The sequence below is a fragment of the Mycotypha africana genome (assembly GCF_025528875.1).
Source record: "Mycotypha africana strain NRRL 2978 chromosome Unknown BDF20scaffold_13, whole genome shotgun sequence".
NCBI lineage: Eukaryota > Fungi > Mucoromycota > Mucoromycetes > Mucorales > Mycotyphaceae > Mycotypha > Mycotypha africana.
In genome coordinates this window covers 383,484-404,663 of record NW_026515737.1, presented here as the reverse complement: position 1 = coordinate 404,663, position 21,180 = coordinate 383,484, and the positions used below count along the sequence as shown (strand labels likewise).

Genomic DNA, 21,180 nt, shown 5'->3' with positions numbered 1-21,180 from the left:
GCCAATGACTTTCCCTTCTCCTCCAGCTATGGTCCGAATCCCTTATACTTTATCAAAAGTGACTTCATTTTGAAATTAGTAAGTACTTAAAGTTGTTCTAGCCATGAACCCTACCATCCAGAGTTTCAGGATCCGGCAAATAGTTCAAGTCTAGTAATACTATTATCCGTTGAATTTATGGTAAAAAGGAGGCCGGGCAGCGATTAAAGTTACTCATAACTTGACAAACATTTGAGTGATTCATGCAGCTATTCCCAACTAAAATACATCTGACCCATTATGTCGAAAAAGTCACAACAGACCTGCAATAGACTTGTAACATAAGCATAGCAAGATAAGTAATTCAACAATATGCTTACGACTGCCTGTTGTAGCGTCATTAGTATCCCTTCTTGCAATTCAATTATTATTGAATTATTGTACATACATCTATGTCATTTATCCATCCTTCTCCATTATACACTAGCACTATGTCTTTTTCAGTGCACAGAAATGACCAGCCAATAGCTTTCTTTTTTTTTTTTTTTTTTTTTTCCTTTCGTTAAAGATCTTCCATCAAGGCCACGTACAGCATGTAACAAAATGCAGGTTTGAAGACTCCTGAAAACTCATGTAGCCAGAGCTTGCTTCTTACTCCTGCTACCTCCTTCTTCTAAAGTAGATTAATTTCTCAACCAACCCTTAACTTTTCCTCATCCAAATGATGAAACTCTCTTTTCTCCTATTTTTTTTTTTTTTTTTTTTTTACTACATCGTTTTCTTCATTGTTCAACAGGTACTTTAGCCCATAAATTTCAATATGACTGTAAAACTTGCAAATGTGGATGAGAAAACGCTAGTAGCAGAAGCAGCAGCAACCTCAGATCAACAGTATATAGCACCGCCTGCACTTTCAGTTCATAGTCATCCTAATGATAATGATAATAGTCACTGCCATCAACAATTTGAAACTGTAGACCCAGAAAGTGTATCCTCTTATAAAGGAGATCATGATGAGCAACAACACTTAGAAACACAAAAAGAAGCCATTGTTTCGACGAAAAGAAATGTAAAACCTAGTTTGACTCGCTTAATACTTCGGGTGTGGCAAATGTTGGCTGCCATGGGAGCTTTTGGATTTCAAGTGGGTGCGAGTCCTGTACGTGAACCCATTCAATATAAGACACGGTTATGGTAGAACAGAAAAACTAAACTTATACGTTAGTATTCAGCAGACCCTATCCCTTTTGAAAAGCCCGATCTTCTTTACTGTGGATTTTCTATATGCTGGCTCTCCTTTTTTTGGAGTTCTTTCAACGTCTTTGTCTACCTAAGCAGACGGTTTGGTAACGGCAGCAAAATTAAGCGATTCGTTTCCATTCTCTTTGACCTTACTCTGACGGCATTATTTGGCGTTTGCACTTTTTATGAGATTGCCACTTATAAGTGTAAGCCTGGATTACATAATGGATGGTAACGCATTGTTGAATTTTTGAATGTTTCGTTTTAAAAAAGAAAAAGAACCCAGAAACTGAAGCTGATGTTTGTGGCCCCCGCGTTAGGTGTGATTTTTTCAATACAGGCCTGTTTTTCTTAGCCACTCTCTTTACGACCTATCTTATCCACACAACTTGGGATATCTTTAGTACCCTCACTTGTTTACGCACACGTGAAATTGAATAGTAGTAATTTAAAGAAACAATGAGCTGGGAGAGACATGGCAGTCTCTAAAAATCGAACGTTCAAAAACACATTGCTTCTTGATGTAATATTATGTATTTAACGAAAATAAGTGTCGAAAGCCGCTCACCATGGAATGCGTGTTCACAGAAGTAAAATTTTAAAAAAATCAAAATTTTTAAATGAAAAATGCCCCGTTTTATTCTTAAGTGTACGAAACGTTCAAAATAAAGATGAGCATAGCACTTATTTCCTGCCAAATAAACCACCGGTTTTAGAAGCTATAGAGATGCTATCTGAATCCACAATAGACACTCTCATATGAACTTCGCCTGAACCTTCTGGTGTCAATGGCAACCATCCGTCAAAAGGCTGTCCAGATCGAAGGTTATTCTCCAAAGCAAAGTGATGCTCGCCGATATCTACATCATTTAAAGTATTGTGATCCTTGATTTTGAGGTTCAACACACCGTTAGCGCTAAGTTTGGCATTAAAAGTCTCATTCCATTCGGGCTGTAACGTCTTTTTCAAGTAACGCGTTTTGTACACAACTTTGTTACCGATACGGACACGACAATAAGGATCACTTGTACCTCCACGGTCCATTGCAGTAAGGTTTTTGGCTCCTAACAAATCCACCCGAATCGTTACTTCATCACCAGCACTCTTAGGAGAAGACTGTCGTTGAGTAGTACTCTCCTTTCCTGGCAAGGGGGATGATTCTGTCGAGTCATTGTCGACGGATGCTACTGTTGGTGCCCCACTAACAGGCATATCACGATCCATTGAGACAGAAGAGTCGTCAGATAGGGACGAGAACTTCTTACCAATCTTACCAATACCACGTATACCACTTCCCAGAGCGGAGACACCCGTTCCCAATACCTTGCTACCGGCTCCAATAGCGCTACCAGGAGCAGACGTAAAAGCACGTGTGGTGGCATTGAACAGGGATGTATTCGTACGTTTACGAGCAACAAGTTCAGGTCTCCACGTCAGACGTACAGTAAGTGTACCACCATTGTCAATATCGATCTCTCTTGTCGTCGTCTGGAACGTCTCCACTAGATCGCCTGTGAACTGGATAACACACTGACCAATCAACGTATCTTTACCCACTTGGTCCCAGTCATAAATCTTGGCGACAAGAGGCGTATACACTCGATTGACGACAGGAACGGTGAACGTTTCATCTTTGAACACAGGATTCAGAGTCTTCTTATAGGTTTGTGTCTTGTACACGCGCTGGTCTTCCAAGTAGAAGCGGATGAAGGGGTCACTCGTACCGCTGCGATCAGCAGCTGTCAAATTGTTGGCCTTTACCACATGAACAGTCAAGTTGCCTTGATTTTCCAGACTTTCCGCCGGATCCAATTTGAATCGAATGACAGGAATGAAATTGAAACTTACACACACCTTTCCTCCACCATTGGATTCTAGAAGGGGAACTTCTTCAATAACAGGCTCACTGATCGTTTCGTCTTCGGCATACTTCATCAAGCGCTCAATAATGTTTCTGGCGTCCAATGTGCATCGTCCGCAAATCTTCTCGTCTTTATCCGCATCCTTCGCATTTCTTACACGAACCAAAAGTTTTGAAAAGTCCATTTCTTTAATAAAGACGGTGCCAGTTTCGTTAATGTCAAGGTAGGCACCTTTTTGTTCAATGGTTGAGAATTGTGGATAGTTGGAATCCAACAGTAATTCAACAACAACACGCTGAGGCTCTGTGAGAGTCACAGAATGCACCTTGACAACCAGCACACCGGATTCATACGCAGAATAATCAACGACTTTGCTATTGTTTGGCAGCGTCTTATACTGAATGAGCTCATTATGTAGGTCTCTTTCAGGCATCTCTCTGGGCTTCTCAACAAGCTCAGGTTCCTCAGAGAATTGACTACCTCCTGATTCGTCTTCTGCTGCTTTTTGATTGGATAGGGTCTTTTTACTACCATTGCCGTCTCGTTGTGCCAAGGCTAAGGTGGGGTAGAAAGAAGCGGTGTACTTGATGGTACCACGTCCCTTCTTACGATCGCGGCTGACCAGATCAGCTACTCGATCTACCATGTCGGTTGCTTCGTAATAAACTTGGCCATCCTCCGTCTTGACTTCTTTCATGATATCTTTCAGATGCAAATCCGTAATTCCTAAACTCTTATCCTTCGAGCCCTCATTGTAATCCATCACTTCAAATACAAGATCCTCACGTTTGGAATGAACTGGCACATAAAGCACTTGATTCCAAACAGGATCAAGATCGTCATCCACGTGCTCTGTCTGGCCTCTATTTTGAACACCAGACATAATACGCACATAAGGATCGGATTTACCGCCTGTGATCGCTTCAACATTCTTCAAATCATTGGCACAAGCAAAGTGAACACGAACAACACCAATAGGTGGTCGGTAACCACCACGGGACATACCTTCTCCAAAGCCTACCATAGTAATAGGCTTCCACTGCATACTCAAATGAATCTTGCCGCAGCCATCTTTCAGCATCCACCAGTCTTGATTTTTGATAAAAACATCTTCTTCAAACTCCTCCAGTTTAGCGCTCCATCTACCCAGCAGTTTGTCGTCGTTGGCGTCGTCCAGTACATTAACCATCAGCGACAGCTCTGATTTATCAGTAACAAATAATTCAAGAGATTTATCCCAACGTGGGTTGATGCTGCGTTTAAAGGGACTTGTGCGCATCTTTTCTTTGCCGTTGACCTTCATGACCGCATAAGGACTAAGGTCGCCCTTACCACCAATGATCGGAATACTGATTCCACCACTTTTCTGTTTTCCACCCAGTTCTTTGCATTCATGTACAGTAAATCGTAAAATACCACTATCTTTTTGAAAATATTTCCCCAATTCGAACGTAGGATGAGTTTTTCAAGGAAAGATTCTCTAACGTATTTAAAAGGGCTCTTACTTGATTCTTCTGCAGGAATGATAGTACCATCCTCACTTTTTGAAGGACTGTTAGCAGGAAAGTAATGGAAATCGCATTTGACTTCACCATAAATTTTCCCCTTTTTCAATACGGGTAATGAGCTAAAACGAAAGAAAAGGTACGGGTAACAACCATTAACACGAATAGTCAATATTATACAAACATAACAACGCAAATAGCGTCGAGAAAAACTTACACTCCGTCTACGACATTATCAGATTCAGCAAGAGATTTCAAATCAAATGTACAGATACCAATAGAAGAGTCGCTTCTACCAGTATTTTTATCCATTACTTCCAGCACCAAAGTTTCATTGACATTGTTAAGCAAGACAAAGAGTGTTTCATCAAACTTGGGGTTTCTATTATCTTCGATCTGTTTGGTACGTCCAAGTTCTGCATTACTGGCATTATTCAAATGAAGCGTAATATACGGATCAATTGTACCAAAAAAGTCGATATCTTTCAAGTTTGTAGCTGAATGAATCTTGACAATCAAAACACCGTTAGCACTATCTATTTTTTTTTTTTTTCATAAGTAGATGATTAGCATGGGGGGGACTACACTCTTCCAATAAGGTAAGGTTGAACTATTTGTCATACACTTGTATATCATACTTACTCAAGTCAGTTGCACCTGACATCATACCGGCCACATCAAGAGTATATACATTAGGAGCGTACATCATAGGTCCCAAAGTAGCATGGACTTGTTCTCGAACAAACGATTCAAGACCGGGAATCTAAATAGAGGCAAAAAATGAATTATACTTTAGTTTCTTTCATCATATCCATGAATTCACTATCAACCTGCTCTTATTTCTATTTTTTATTTTTTTCTTCCCTTGCGCGACCATGATGTTTATGTTCTTACATTGTTAATATCAAATCCAAAGGTTTCACCTCCAACCGGTTTGAGTGAATAATCGAAATGAGGCTGTTCCAAAAAGGATGCTTCGACGCTCTTGATATGAGGGAACTCATTGAACATTCTGAACTTTAAGCGTAGATGACCAGAGAAAGCGAGATCTTCTAACAAGACAGGCATACCTGCACCTATCATACCTTTACCCACGCGAATGGTCAATACAATTTTTGGATTGACCTTGGACTGCTTATCACGCTCAGTTAAATCAAGCGTATCATTGGGAATGAAGGAAAATTTCCAATCCATACACTATGCATCATAAATATAGAAGAAAATGTTGGCTTATTTGTTCTTTCATCATAGCTTATGCATCTCTGTAGCGTTTCTTTCCCCTACTGTACCACAATGTTTGGTTCGGTCTTCGTTAGCGTTTTAACGCTTTCAATTCGTGGTGCTTTTGTTCCCAAAGTGAAGGTAGTCAAACGAATGGAGTCCAGGAATGAAGGTGTACTCTCGACCAAAATAGAATCCGCTATACCAATAATTTGAGCAGAAAGCACTGGCTCATATATCAACCAAAACTTTGAAAGGAAGTGGTTAATCCAGTCTGCTGTCTCTGTCTCTGTTTCCAAACGATTGATCGCCAACTCTCTCTGTATATCATCTCGAATATTCCTTCTTAACCGACGAATGGATGTTTGATAATAGGTTGAAAGAAAAGCACCTACAACCAAACAGGCCATCAAACCTCCTCCCAATTTTGTCAACAGCCAAGTGAATACTACCGTAAATAGCATGACAGCAGCATTGTGGTACCATTCTCCATAATAAGCTTCGTTCAAGAATTGAGACAAAAGATCATGATGCTGTTGATTAGATTCGTCTGAACGAGCAACGGTGCTTCTGTATGTACTTATCAAGGAATCCAATCCTACTTTCGAAGAAAGTTCGGCAAGAGCACTCTCATCACCTGGGTTAGGTAGGGTGGAAAACGCGTTCCATCCGATCTTTTTATCATAAAATGAACCTGGTCCCTCTGTTACTTTTGACCTCGATGTGCCTTCCGATCCCTCTCCCGCTTTTTCTTTTTGTTGCTCTCGAGGTAGGCTCACTACTGGCTTGGACTGAGCCGATGCTACTGCATCATGAACCACACTGGAATCATTCGTATCTTGATCAGTAGGAATGGATGCATCTGCTTTTAACTTTGGAAGACTATCAAGAACGACTTCTGCCTTTTTCTCTGCTTCTGCCTTCTTTTCACCGGGTGATAAAGTTTCGCTAAAGTCATTGACATCCCTCACCGCAGTCTCATTTACTTCTTTTAAAATATTGCTACTGCTTTCACTTGCCATGAAAACCTGCTCTTCTCTTTTTACTGAAACGGAAAAATAAGAAATAGGGTAAAGAAAAAGGAGAAGAACGAGAAGAAGAAGAAAGTGCTATCGCTTTCACTTTCCTTAATATTTTTATTTTAACTTTTTTTTTTCTTTTTTGTGTTCCCTCAAATAAGTCAACGACAGTATTTGTTCGTTTCCCTTTTTGATTTATCGTAAATAAATCGCTATCAAATCGTCAGAAAGGCTATCTTCCCAAGTCGAACATAGATCTTCCCGTCTGATGAAATGAGCCTCTATTTTTTTAAGATACTATGACCGAATATAGGTGCACTTTTCATGAATGAATACCTCGGATGGATGCTACATTCTCAACTAGTGGCTTTCAACGCGTTTAGAGGTTTTCATTTACCGTAAATGCTCGTAACGGCCGGCTTCTAGAGTTTAGGATCATCCTATTGTGGCGTACGAAGCGGGGGATGATATTTATACACCAGCCAAAATGTATGGCAAATCAACTTTCCCAAATTGAAATTGAAAGTGCTATGTGATAACTGTTGAAATTTCACTTTTTGTAAAGTTATACTAAAAGATTACGTATACATATATATATGTGTTTAAAATGAAGACAGAACAACCATTATTCAATATTCCTATCTGTGTGTGATTGCATTTAGCAGCAAAAGCAGAGCTAAAGTATAAGTAGCACAATTATTAGTACCTTTAAAACACAGCTTTTGTGTAGCTATTCTAAGTGTATACTTGTGACAAAAAAAAAAAGAAAACCAGTTAACTTATTTTAAATGATATAAATTCAATGAAATAAAGGAAGAATAACAACAACTCAACTCGAAGGGTTCGAAGTGTGGTTTCACTATCTCAGGATTCCAACATCTTGAAATGCCCCAAAATCATTTCTGAACAGCATCTTAGGCTTTTCTGTCTTTAAAAAATTGGTGCCTGAAAAGTTTCAAATTCCCATTTTTTCTTTCTCAGAGAGAAGGCGGTGCATGAGACCACAAAAGCAAGCTTTTTTTTTTCTTTGTTGTTCTTGACAATCTTTACATGCAACTTTTGCAGAGAAACATTTGCAATTAACAAAACAGAAACTTGACAACCATCGTGTCTTACATATGAAAAGTGTATTTTATGGTCCAGCAAAATAACGTTTGGATAATGAGAAAAACGGTTTTGAATGTGCAGTTTGTTCGAAAAATCTCAAAAACGCGCGAACGATCAAACTGCACCTACAAACTCACGATATAACATGCGATTATACATTTGATAAGTTGTTGATTTCAACGCGGAATGAGGAGTTGCCGGACAAAACTCTCATTAATTCCATTAGTACTCATTGGTTGCAACTACATCGTAACATCCTTTATAAGCTCAGTTCATCCTCTGAAAATATTTATCAAAATATAACAGCATTTCAAAACGTAAAATACAATCAGAGGAAGACAGTGATCCTATCACAACAAACATAAAGGGTCATATCTTGCAAAACGACGCAATAAGTCACGAAAATGCAATCTTCATGTTCAATGTTGAAACACAAGAGTCTAGCGCGTTCCCACCTGCAGATTGCAACTTATCAATCATTGACTAAAGTTAACGTCGCTGCCCTGCTCAAACCAGCAACGATTTGGACTATGTATGATGACTACGTTTCACAACAAAAACTATCTCAAGAGAATGCAGGATCATATCTTTTCCAAATGATTGGAATGTCAGTGGCCCGAAACCAACAAACAGCCATGTTGACCAAACAGCATGTTTTGCAAACAATAGTAATGATCGGGGTAAAACAGCTGCTAAGGAAATTTTGGAGCAAATCTTAAAGCAGTTTAATTCAAGCGAATCCTTGCCAAATATTGGAAACGAACTATTGAACAATAAATTGACATTACTGGCAAATTGTGCCGCCAAAGCCTTCAAAAATATCAACATTCGAGTTGAACGAATTTTCATGCTTTTATTTTTTATTTTTTATTTTTTTTATTTTTTATTTTTTATTTTTTTACTTTTTTAATGTTTTCAAATTCAATAAACTTGCACCATAATCGTTGTCTTATATTGGTATGCCAATTTAACACAAAGGTTCACGTAATGCTCATATAATGCTGGATCATATGTTCATATAATGCACAACCTCGATTTTTTTGGCAGTCATTGACATTGAATTACGGTGTGCCGAGTGGAACCTTGCGCTGAAAATTTTCCAATTCACTCATAAAACACTCTTTTCCATTGCCGTCGGCACATTCGACTGTTGCTTCAAGAACTCTGTTCGAGGTTGTGATTTCAAAAGACTTCTACTTTTTTTTGGGCTTTGCTGTACGACTTTCAATTTATTCAGCATCCGGATTGGATTTCTAACCCAACATAACTACTATTTTTGTCAACTACTAACTTCATTTTTGGTAGATCACAACTTTCATTGCAGAAAAGAATTGGATTACATATTGAACGACTGATCAGAGCAACTGTGCCATGTGACAAACTTTATTATGGACATACTGTGCCGTTCCTAAATGGAAAAGGTCCAAAAATCTTCCCATGAAGATGTATTCCATAAAGAAAAAGGGCTCACTATCCTTACTCCAATTTTTTATTTTTCTTTTTTTGCCAACAGATTAACATGAATATCGATATACTGCTTTGTCAAAAGCGACAAGTATCAGGCAACGTACAGCCTGTCTTTGTAAGTAACGTTCTATTCTTATTACGTCCCAAGTGCCGAGATATCAATAATTGTTGCCTTGGATTGGTTTTGCTTTGATGATGAATAATAATAACTGCTGTTCCTGAATCAACGGATTTAAAATTGATTTTTTCTTCATTGTAACCATTATTCTCTTGACAGTAGATAGGATTACCACTCGTATTGAGCGAAAGCCATCTTCGCAGTAAACTCATAAAACAATTTTTATTCTCATGTTCTTGAATCATTTAAAAATGAGAGAAAAAAAAAAAAGGAAGAAATATCATTCAAAATATATTTTAATGGAATTGAAAAAAAGGTATACAAGTATTACATGTAAAGTGACTACCTTACCGATATTGCTGAAATGCATTTATATCTTCTTTCTTAAAACGTAACCTGTTGCTGAAGAATCAATTGCCAACTCACATATCTTCCTAAGTTGCCTTGGGCATGCTTATTTTCGGTATGAGGCTATAAGATTATATACCTGATGTTACATTTTGATTTGATATATATCAGCGCTTATTTGCAAACACATCATACAATCTTAAATTGAAATAGTAAAGAAGCAGACTTATCTGTATCCGAATGATATTTAAATCACCACCGGTCTTCAGTGCTTCATCTTCCATAAGCTAGAATTTTAATGTATATGTATATTGCCTTAGTAAACAGCGTCATCTTCGACATGGCAATAGACAGAAGTAGTAACTATTTATGATTAACATCGATTCAACCAGAAAATGCATTCTCAGTGTCATTTAGAAGAACTGAAGTCATTATAGAGTTGCAGAGCATTTGAAGCAAATATACAATCATAAAAGTCTCTATCAGATACCTTGCATAGTGGCGTTTTGCCGAAATACGCTGCACTAACTACTTAATTTGTAAAAGTCATCATGCCTAACGGAGGTTTGCGTAAAGAGCATCATTATGGAAGCTATTGACTCTAACACAAAAGACTTTTGGCGGCACTAAATGTCCCAAACGCCCTTTTTTCGTTAGCGTTGATTGAAGGTTGACATTAACCGCTTGACCAATATACGTTTAAACAAGGATTTTTATTACTAACATTTTTTAAGCCCAATGGACACGAGATATTTAAGCTTATCTAAATTGCCCGGGGCAGCTCGAGTTGAGAATAGAGCGATGCATAGTGTCGGTCAGGGTGCCGTGGTGGGCGAAAAAGCATACTATCTAAATGGGAGGATGGGGAAGGGGCTAAACCAATCATTATAATTGGTAGGCTAAGACTTTGGGCGCGCTTGACCAATATACGGGTTAGAGACTACGAGTTTAACCATTCTATGTCACAAATTAGACTATGGAACCATTTCAAGAATGTTTGCTCGATAGGACAGTAGAATAGTTATTCATTTATTATTATTTTTTCTGTATCAATTGATATCTTAGAGCAGAAAATTAAGTTACGACTGTTTTGGGAAATCAATAGCAGTTACTCAGTGAATCCGGCTAGTGAAGCAATTGTTTGATCACTTTAAGTACCGGCGACTATGGAGATCAAAGATCACAAACGAAGAGAAAATTTTGAATGTATTTCGAAATTGATAGAAGCAGTGCAGCATCTCTTATAACGAAAGACTGAATACTTCAATCTATTAAATTGTTTATTGCTTGCGTGTATTCATCTATTCCAAGGCATTGCTTTACCAAAGTTCACATTTATGTGTAGGGTTCATGGGGCTTCCAACAGGACAGTTGAAAACCTTGGCAAAATGATTTGAGTTTTGCACTGCTCCATTAACACGCCACTTGCCTGGTGAATGCTCATCGGTGAGTACCTTTTTGATGAAAAAAGATTGATTAGCAACTCTTCCAATGATAGCTAAGTGAAAAAAACAACCAAGTATTATATGAAAGTTACCCCTTTCTTGGCCTGGGCAGGTGTTACTTTGTTGCACCATACACGACCAAAGTTGACAAAGAATAGCTTCTCAGGAGACAGCTGATCGAGACCAGGTAAGCGAACATTATTATATCGCTTACTTTCCTTATCACTATCGTATCTTTCTTTCCAAGCCACAAAGGCTTCGCCCAAACCTCCATTGTCTGCTAAATTTTCACCCAAGGTGAGTCTGCCATTTACATGGATAGCTTCTCCGTTTACGTCAACCATCGTAAAGTTGCTGTACTGCTTGACAAAACATTCAGCTTTTTCATCAAATTGCGCAGCTGTTTCATTTGTCCACCACTGAACTAATCGACCTTTGGCATCAAAATGACGACCCATATTATCAAATCCATGCTATATTTATTGAGGAAAAAGTCAGCTACTTCGAACTAATACAGTAAGGGTCGTAGATTAACTTACTGTAAGTTCATGGCCGACCACAACACCAATACCACCATAATTTAAATAATCCGGATAATTACTTCCAAAGAATGGGTTTTGTAAGATACCGGCTGGGAAAACAATCTAGTTCAATTTAGTAAGTATATCAATTTTAATTAACTAGTATGTTTCATTTTTCGCATTACCTCGTTGAAAGAGGGGTTGTAGTAAGCATTCACTTCTTGAGGATTCATCAACCACTTGCTTCTGTCGGGTTTTTTACCGACCTGTCGCCATTCCTCTTCCACTGCAAATGTACGGGCCTTGATATAATTTTCAAAATATGTGTCATTTTGAATTTCCAAGTCTGCATAATAATCTGAAAGAGACACCGGTGACATAATATCTGGCGTTACGTCGGAATACCCTACTTTTCTTACCAGTTCATCGACCTTCTGAACAGCCTTTTCACGTGTTTCGTCATCGATCCACTCTAATTTAGGTAAGCGTGCTAAAAAGACCTCCTTGATACTGTTGACAAATTCATCGGCTTTTTCTTTAGCGTTCCCACCAAATTTGTTCAAAACATAATAGCGACCGGCCAAAAATCCTATGTCTTCATTAACCTCATCCAAGCATGTGTCCCAACGTGGCTTGACCGATTTAGGGTTTGTACCAGTGATTTTTGAATTTAATCGACGAATAGGTCCGCGAATATCTTCTCCAAGAGCATCTCCGAAGGCAAACATGACTCTCCATGCCAAATAAGCTTGCAAAGTACGCGTTGATGTTTCGGTTCCAACCAATTTGGACACCTTTGCAATATAGTCAGGAGAGGTAACAACTATTTGGCTGGGATGCTTGGCACTGTTAGAGGGCAATAGATGATGAACATATAGATCCCAATCAACGCTGGGAACCAATTTGGCTAGGCTGGATAATGTCATAGGATTATAGATTTCTTCTGGGTTTTGGAGTTCTTCGGGCAGTTGACTTATCTCAGCGAGGCTTCTTTCGAAATCGACGATTACACGGGCTGTTGCGTCTGCATCGAAGCCTAAATCATTACCGATGATGTCCTTATTGGCGCCTTCATTGCCAGATAATCCTTGTTGCAGATGTTTAAAAACAACATTCAATATCTCGGCAATGGTATGTTGGAGAGTTTCAACAGTATCTTTTTGCTTATAATATGCCTTATTAGGTAATGTCAAACCCGATTGATACAGTTGTAGGGAGTTGATTTCAGGATTTTTGGGGTCAGCATCGACCATAATCTCAAAAAGAGCACCAACACCTTTTCGGGCTAAATAGGAAAGTACTTGTGATAGCTGGCGAGCGTTGACGGCTTCATCTGCGGAAGCCCTGGAGGCCGGAAGCATATCACGGACTTCTTTCAAAAGAGGAATAAGAGGTTTTACTCCACGTTCATCAATAAGGGACTCATCCATACAAGATTCATATAGTGCCTTGGTCTTTTCAAAGTTTTGCTTATCAATCAACTTTTCCGGCTCAGGTAATAATGAAGGAGACTGATGTACTTGCTTGTAGAAATCATCGAAAGAACCTGAAAGAATATTACGCAGAGCTTCTTTATTCTGTGTGGCAAGGGATGAAAAGGAGTTGATGGCTGATTTGCCTTCAGGGATTTCGTGGCTTCGTATCCAATTGTTGCCTATAATTTGTGATATTTCGAATTAGACTGATAAAAGATTTCATTCAGACACTAACTATGTTTGAACTCACAGGTAAATTGATAAAAATCATCGCAAGGATCTAAGGTAGTATCGATATCCTATGGGTAAGAGGAAATTAGCTTATCGTTTACATCAAATCAATAAGTGCGGTGTCAACATGTTTTGCTTACCTGCAAAATTTGTGCTGCTGTTAAAACGCATTCAGGTTTTATGCAGACAGGCTAATTTAGAGAATTAGATAATGAACAACTTGTATTTTCTCTTATTAAGTTTTGAACAGAATCATTGGGGTAGTTACAGTGGAGTCATTACTTCCGGGAGGCGCAGGAACAGTATGAGATGGCTTCTTAGGCCTGCGTTCATGATCGTGATTGGTATATAAGCTTGTTATAACGCATAATAAAACGAAAAAGGTGATGGCGATAGTAAACATAACTTTTTCCAACAAAGTGAATTTTCCACGTTTAAACCGGGCGAATTCAGACCGACATTGGTTGCTGCCACCTTCATTTCGTAAAAGTGGCTCGCTTTCAGTGCTCATTCTGTGTCGCTGAGAGATTCTATTTCTTAAAAGAAATTCACAGGGAAGAGTGAAAAGAGAACCTCGTTTCCCATCTGAGCCGGAACTATTATGAAGCAGTTACTGTTATTGAATTTATCGCACCCTATTTATGCATTCTCTGTTAGACAAGGATCTCCTGCACTACAATGCTAGGGCTTCTGTACTTCTCCATTGATGGTTGTAAACATTCACTGTAATAGCAGATTTGACGATTAAATAACAATGACCGCAATAGCCTTATCGACAAGAAATACGTTTTTAAAAAACATCCTTTACCTCTACCTTTCAGTGAGGAGACAAAGTTCCTTTTATAAACTATAAACAAATGGTCAATAGCATATTGAATAGCTCCAATTGAAGGGTTTGACTACTTACTGCACTCAAGAAAACATGAAAGTAGAACAAATATGCAAGCTTAATATTGACAAGAGCTGTTATCGTACGAAAACGCGAACTGAAATATCTAAATACTGCTTTGTCACTGAGCAGTAAATGTAGTCATAACGTTCGATGTCAGGCTGAAGACAATACAAAGAAATAGGCTAAACTGGATAAATCCCAACAAAAGTCGCTAATAAATGACATTTCCTGAGCATACAATGTTTACGACAACTCTTGTTATTCGATCTTATGTCAGTTTTTCATATAGATAGCCTCCTCGATCCATGTGTATTCTACCTAACAGTTTGCGCTGTTGATCTTCCGCTCATAAGGTTACACCAAAGGAAAGGAAGCCCACAAAAGGCACATTTTATTCAGTAATTATTGTGATTACAAATGAAGATAAAAATTTCACTTTAAAGCAAGTAACTATCTTTTTTGATGATTTCGTAGTTGCATATACAGTCGTCAACCCATTTATGTGATATAAGATACTTTGTAGGATAGGTGTTTTTTAGTTCTGCTATCTCCTCATCTGTAAAATGCGTGCTGCCACAAACAATTAAATCGTCGTATTCATCACCTATTTCCCCTCTTCCTACGGTTATGTATTTGCGGTACAAGTCCTGGGTATCGTTTACTAATCCCACTTTGATCCCAAAGAATAAATTCTGTTTCTGAAAAATCAAAGGAAGATTGGAAAAAACACGTTAATCCTTGAGTTAAAGACATGGCTACTATTGAAAGAACTGCACCCATTATTTTCCCCTGATATCAACTTACTTTTAGCTCCCTATTTCGTCTCGCTTTACTTGGTGCACCTGTTCTTCCATGATCCATGTCACCTTGTATTTCAAATCGTTCCTCAGGTACCATCTCTCCCTTCTCAATTGAAATCTTCAACCCTAATAGAAGGTTCACTATCAGTACCCTAATTTTTAATCTGATCTGCATTCACCGTTTCCAACTATCTAAATTTCGACTATGCTATACTAACAGTTTTGATTCACGATGTAACAGCCATATAACAGCGCAATTCGATATTTTGCATCATTCTTGGCTAGCTGGTTACTATCTTTGAAAAAGCGTGAGTGGGCATCCTGTTTTATTGATAAACAAGCTTCACATCTCAGTATACCTGCTTCCAATACGAGATGAGTCAACTGTGGTAAAAATTTCCTCATCAAAACAATATCGACGTTGGGTATATTCGTCACTTCCTATGTATGAGCCGATCATTAGCTTCTTCATTGATAACCATCAAAGAAATAACCTAGAGTTTTACCGTGATTTGTGGTTCGCTTAATTGTAAGATGCGATATTGCTTTGGTTTTTTTGTCAATGTACTATCAGCATTTTCTTAAAGATACAGATATAGTTCAATAAGGATAAGGTTTGTATCTAATAACAACCCAACTAGGTACTACCTTTGTGCCCTTCGTTTGATGCTGTCATTGAGTTTGCGGGCAATATAGAAGAATGGATGATGGTTTGTTTACAAAACAAGAGTTCAACTATTTATTACCTTTTCTAAATAACGGTGGTGGTGGTGATGTTATTGCCTCTAACTCCCTTGGAATGTTGAATGGTTCAACGTCTCTCAAATTAACGTCGGTTGACATTTCAAATTCCTTCCTGATAAACTCGAAATCGGCAACAATCTTTTGAAACGATTCGACTGGATTAGTTTGTTCGGTTGTTAACATGCTTCGACAAGTGGGACATTTTCCTCCATTCGGTGAAACTATATAAGTGATGCACTGTTTACAGAAGGTATGACCGCAAAAAGTTGTTGTTGCTTCTTTAAATGTGCCATGGCTTTTGCATTTAATTATAAGTAAAACCATAATTCCTCTCAACTTTTTATAAAGGATTTCTCTATTTTACCAGATAGGGCAGTCAAGCTCTCTGAGCATACCTGCAAGAAGCTGTGCAATTTTATCTTCTATACCTTCGTCTTCGTTCATAGTATTTTATGATGCGTCTTAAGATTTCGTATTTGTGATTCAGTAAATCTAAAACAAAAACGAACGACGGATCGAAATGGACTAGGTTTTTTTCTCAAGCCGTTTTCGTTATTTGAAACATTTTTATTTCAATTTAGGCAGCACACCAAATCATTTCGTTTTCTATTTTCTGACCTTTTCGCGCATGCAGGGTTGCTGCCATAAGAATATATATTTTCAGGTTTAAATGTTGGACGTTCTTAAATCATAACCCGAGCTGTTAGTGTAAACAGTTGAAAATACAATTGTATTACAAAAAGATTGCAAATTCTATACGTATCATTTCTGCCTTAGAAAATGGGGCAAATTTTGGCAATATATACAAGTCTATAAGCTATTTTGCTCCTACTCATACTATCCGGTATTATTAATATTATTATTGTTATTGTTGTTATTATTATTGTTGTTGTTGCTGGAGAATCTCGCGTTATTATTATTATGTCGGTAACCTCCTCTGCCTCTATGCGGAAATGGCGGGCGACTCCTATTCAAATGATAAGGCTGTGAAGGATTATTATTTTGATGATGATAACGTCTATTCGTGGGTATATGGTGAATAAAATGTTGCTGTGATTGTTGCTGCTGCTGTTGTTGTGAATGCAGTTGTTGTGCTGGTAATTGCTGTTGCTGCTGTTGGAATGGCGGTTGATAGGGTTCATTTCTTGCTGACTGTTGCTGTAAATTATTACTCTGCTGTTCACTGTGGAAAGTACCAGGAATCTGATTTTGATAGAGATTTTCAGACATATTCGGTTTTTCATTAAACGGAAATGTATCTTGTCCAATCCTTTTAATTTTACAGCCCTTTGGTGTTGACAGATATAAATACCCCTTTCTCAATTTACTATCACTAGAACCAGTTTGTGGGTTGAGTTTTATACCATTCTGACAGGTTTGACTTTCAGATAAACTGTAACTACTTACACTCCGTTGATACGTAATATATCTCCGGTATGAATGTATCCACCTATTTCACCCCATACACTTAATGTGATAGAACCTGTTTTATCAGCTACCAAAAATCTATGTATAAGGTCGCCATCACGAGTTCTAGTAACTTCATCCTCTATTGTTGCACACACATGTACACACAGACACACACACGAATATTTCAATAAGGGTTGCTGATATGAATCTGTAAGATATGGAATATTTACCTTTTTCTAGTACGATCACCTCACAATCAAAATTTCTTGCCATGGGATGTGTATCTTTAATAGCAAGGAGATTGGATCGCGGTGTATTGCCTTGTCCAATGGAGGACATGCTTGTTTTTTTTCTATTTTATCTCAAACGAAAAAAGGATATACTGTAGGTTTTTACTAACGATAATTTTTTCTTATTACTTTATGTTTTGAACCAAAGATGAGATTGGTGGGATAAAAGCAAAGAAAAAATTGTCGTTTTCTTTTTCGTTTAATTTCTTATAACTTTGTTTATAAAACGAGCTTTTATAGAGCTTGTATGAAGGATTTGGAATGTTTTTATTCTTGCGGATGGTTATTGAAGAAATAAAAAGCTTGGAATTCTTTTATAGATTCTACTTCTCTTAAGCAATTATTGAAATTGATAAACAGGAAAGAAAGAAAGAAAGAAAATTGTCAGGAAAGAAAAACTCTGCTCCCTATTTTCTTGAATGACGGAATTCAAATAATGATGCTGATTGAGGAGGAGGAGAAGCCGTGACGACTGTGGATTTCCTTATGTCCGATGGAATGAAGGGTTCACATCGAAAGGGAAAGATGGCAGCAAGTAAAAAATCATAGCTTTATTTGATTAGATATACTCAGACAGTAACCTTCCAAAAAACTGTAGTGTCGAAAAGATAATGCATAAAATCCTTTAGTCTCGGTCCTACATGATGAACGATTGCTAAGGCTATAGGAGACTTTCTCCGTCTAAGGACAATGAATAGTAATGTGAATATACAAACGTTGAGAAAGATATGTTTTGCAATGGACTTGATGAACCATAACCATGGCCAAGAGGTCAGGAAAGAGAGAAAGTGATTCTTATAAGAACTGTGGCTATTTTTTTGCAGGGACTTGATCTCTTGGCAAAGCGCTGTTACTTCTGTCTGTAGCATGTGTATTGCTTTATCACTGGCTGACGATAATGAAGACGACGATGTAGTCCTTTTTTTTCTCCTCGTCCGTCTAACAGAAGTAGCTGTTTCCGATCGATTACTGCTGCTTGGGTGAGAACTGAAGTTGAGTGAATTGGTTGCTTCGATTGCTGTAGCAATGTTTGGCATAATATCGTTGCTGGGTTGATATATAAAACCTCGATTGTAGTTTCTCTCGTCCTGTTCGAATCTGTAGCTACTATGTATGTTTGTTTTCTCTTGAGAGTATCGCGGTGAGAAATAATGATTTCCTCGAACTGAAATCAATAAAGGTGAGATGGGCGCTAATTCTGGAGTGGGTAAATTCTCAGAAGACGTGTTCGGGCTTGACAGACAAGAATAGATTGTTTGTTGTGGATCTAGTACAAGTTGCTCTTTTTCAATTTTAGCCAAGTAATATTCTTCTGTTTCTTGCTCGTTGGTGTCCCATTGAACTAGGTCTTCTTTTAATCAACCCAAGAGAGATGTCATTATATGTTGACTCATAAAAGTCCTCTATAATAGCACATTGGCTCACCTTTTTGGTCTTCTAACGTATCAAATTCAGCATCTTCCTGTAAGTAATTCAAAGATTCTACAAGGCTTTCAGCCAATTCTGATTCAGGATATCGATCCAAGAACTATAGAAGTAGTGATGAAAAATGCATTAGACACGAAAGGTCGGTAAATTGTAGTGAGAATTAAGTGAAGGCTGTATTCTTTTTTACTTCTTGCAGTAAACTGATCAATGAGCTGATATATTGAACTTGAGCTTCCACTGGGCTTATACCTCGAAGCTTTTCCCAGGACTTCCATTTAGCGTAGTCTACAATATGAATGGATGATGGTTTTGGTTGCATGCAATCGCCCGCAATAGCTTGCTTGTAAAGCCCATAAAAGTTTAGTTTGTCTGCTACTGAAGGCTGGAACTCATAATCTATTGGTAGGGATCGTACAACTGCAAGTGCTCTACAGAACTTTATTTGCGTGATGTACAAAGAAACTGATTTCGACGGCATGATTTGAACTCTTTTGATCGATTGATAACAGAATAAGGACTCTTATGAAGATGTAAATGTTTATGAAGGGGTATATTAATGTCGAATGCAATGAAAATGGCGAACAGTTAATGAAGCAAAGCTCAATAAAAGGCGACAAATAAAACAAAAATAAAAGCCAAATATAGCCGGTTAGAGGGCAGGTGAGAAAAAATATAACTAATGCCTTTTTTTTTTTATCTATATTTCTGTTTGCCACGTGAGGTGGCTATGATATACACAAGTTTGCTTAAAATGAAGACAGTCGCACAATTTAACCGTTGCAGCTTTTTGTGTGGAACAATGGTTCGTATGAGGAAAGCCTAACTGATGCAGTTCATGCAATGCCAAATAATGGCTTTTGAATTTGCCAAATGGCAGATATGGAAAAATCAAAAGCAGTTCGTTAGATACCAAAGGCGCGTTTTGGAGTGTCAAGTTGGTTTCTTAATAGTGGTCACTATAAAGTGGCTCTTTGTTAAGACATATAAAAACTGTTTGACCGAGCGTTTTGTATATGTTACAACATTGCAAAGTTGTATACTTTTACTTTCACTAGCCTCAGTGACTACGGTCTGAAAAAAACTCTTCTCTTTCAATTCTGCGCGTCTTAGTTCAACCTTTACTTCTGCCGCACCTTGCTTAATAGGGTTTAATTCTAAATAAACAAGTGGGCAAACAAATTCACCTATAGCTGCTTCGCTCTACCACTTCTTCAGTAAGCCCGTGGATGGGTGCATCCATAACAAGGCAGAAGCCTTTCATTTCGGAAAAAATGATCCATTATGCTCATCGTTTATAATGGAAGTTTTTCGTATCGCCAGTGTATGTCTAGTTTGAGCTTTATTTCTTTTATTAGCACCATTGTGATCTTCCTAGGCTTTTGAAAAACTATAATTTCAGCAATCGTACGCCATCCGTACAAATTAACCACAAGAACAGTATGGCTATTAGTACTAGCTGCAGGTGCCTCAAAAACAGTAGCAGTACTTTGTTACGAACATCCGTATGGTAGCCTCATATCATGTCAAAACCATATCTAAAACTTCTTATATTAGGAATCATGATTATGTTAGTTATACCGATGATCATCGACAAAAACCTATTCTCGTCTGATTTCTCGAGGTGGAGAACCAATCTTTTGAAAATGCCAGATGAAGCAATCAATTTTAATGCGAACCCAAACGCTGTATCCACTACGTCAGAAGTATTGTGTGTCAGTCAAGAACATTATTTATAAAGAAGTGAAATTCGCCATAAGCTCGTTGGACAAGAATGATATTGCATATAGGTGGAAAAAATTGCTCAAGACACAGGTACCATACTTTAAACAATTGGGCTAGCCAAACCAATATTCGCTCATCATTGATTATTTCAGTTTGGTGCCCAGAAATCTTTCGATATTTATAAGGTATGTGGACCTTCAAAAAGAAGCCATTAACCACCACTGCTACTCTTACTACGACAAACAAAGGATCACAGCAGCATCAACGTGATATCAAGATTATTTTTTTTAATGAGTATCATTTATATAACATAATACATTTGTATACACCATAGCTCTTGTTATAGGGCATTAT

At 37.9% G+C, this 21,180-nt stretch overlaps 7 protein-coding genes across 7 annotated transcripts; 1 reads left to right on the top strand and 6 right to left on the bottom strand.

Annotated features, from left to right (window-relative positions):
* The first annotated feature begins 756 nt into the window (after nucleotides 1-756).
* On the top strand, nucleotides 757-1,813 carry BDF20DRAFT_898320 (uncharacterized protein). Its single transcript, XM_053082602.1, has 2 exons — nucleotides 757-1,138; nucleotides 1,205-1,813. Exons 1-2 carry the CDS (start codon nucleotides 800-802, stop codon nucleotides 1,454-1,456), a joined length of 591 nt encoding a protein of 196 aa, XP_052931553.1. The 5' UTR covers nucleotides 757-799; the 3' UTR covers nucleotides 1,457-1,813.
* On the bottom strand, nucleotides 1,814-6,906 carry BDF20DRAFT_898318 (C2 domain-containing protein). Its single transcript, XM_053082601.1, has 6 exons — nucleotides 5,878-6,906; nucleotides 5,483-5,785; nucleotides 5,231-5,351; nucleotides 4,806-5,124; nucleotides 4,589-4,710; nucleotides 1,814-4,505 (listed from the first exon to the last, which is right to left on the bottom strand). Exons 1-6 carry the CDS (start codon nucleotides 6,829-6,831, stop codon nucleotides 1,906-1,908), a joined length of 4,419 nt encoding a protein of 1,472 aa, XP_052931552.1. The 5' UTR covers nucleotides 6,832-6,906; the 3' UTR covers nucleotides 1,814-1,905.
* A 4,281-nt stretch (nucleotides 6,907-11,187) lies between these two features.
* On the bottom strand, nucleotides 11,188-12,760 carry BDF20DRAFT_828571 (uncharacterized protein; the record flags this gene model as incomplete). The annotated part of the gene is made up of 4 exons (XM_053078260.1): nucleotides 11,188-11,322; nucleotides 11,406-11,786; nucleotides 11,853-11,957; nucleotides 12,020-12,760. 4 exons carry the CDS (start codon nucleotides 12,758-12,760, stop codon nucleotides 11,188-11,190), a joined length of 1,362 nt encoding a protein of 453 aa, XP_052931551.1.
* A 2,033-nt stretch (nucleotides 12,761-14,793) lies between these two features.
* On the bottom strand, nucleotides 14,794-16,001 carry BDF20DRAFT_898309 (uncharacterized protein). The gene is made up of 5 exons (XM_053082600.1): nucleotides 15,739-16,001; nucleotides 15,592-15,673; nucleotides 15,451-15,528; nucleotides 15,237-15,358; nucleotides 14,794-15,130 (listed from the first exon to the last, which is right to left on the bottom strand). Exons 2-5 carry the CDS (start codon nucleotides 15,635-15,637, stop codon nucleotides 14,870-14,872), a joined length of 507 nt encoding a protein of 168 aa, XP_052931550.1. The 5' UTR covers nucleotides 15,638-15,673; nucleotides 15,739-16,001; the 3' UTR covers nucleotides 14,794-14,869.
* Nucleotides 16,002-17,101: 1,100 nt separating this feature from the next.
* On the bottom strand, nucleotides 17,102-17,692 carry BDF20DRAFT_800145 (uncharacterized protein; the record flags this gene model as incomplete). Its single annotated transcript, XM_053076355.1, has 3 exons — nucleotides 17,102-17,263; nucleotides 17,386-17,525; nucleotides 17,617-17,692. Coding segments are annotated over 3 exons (378 nt in total), but the record flags the coding sequence as incomplete, so codon positions are not given.
* Nucleotides 17,693-18,245: 553 nt separating this feature from the next.
* BDF20DRAFT_799143 (uncharacterized protein) lies at nucleotides 18,246-18,560 on the bottom strand (the record flags this gene model as incomplete). Its single annotated transcript, XM_053076332.1, has 1 exon — nucleotides 18,246-18,560. A coding segment is annotated over one exon (315 nt), but the record flags the coding sequence as incomplete, so codon positions are not given.
* Nucleotides 18,561-19,004: 444 nt separating this feature from the next.
* BDF20DRAFT_898301 (acyl-CoA-binding protein) lies at nucleotides 19,005-19,756 on the bottom strand. The gene is made up of 2 exons (XM_053082599.1): nucleotides 19,102-19,756; nucleotides 19,005-19,027 (listed from the first exon to the last, which is right to left on the bottom strand). The coding sequence occupies exon 1, from the start codon at nucleotides 19,580-19,582 to the stop codon at nucleotides 19,265-19,267; it is 318 nt and encodes a 105-aa protein (XP_052931547.1). The 5' UTR covers nucleotides 19,583-19,756; the 3' UTR covers nucleotides 19,005-19,027; nucleotides 19,102-19,264.
* Nucleotides 19,757-21,180: the final 1,424 nt, after the last annotated feature.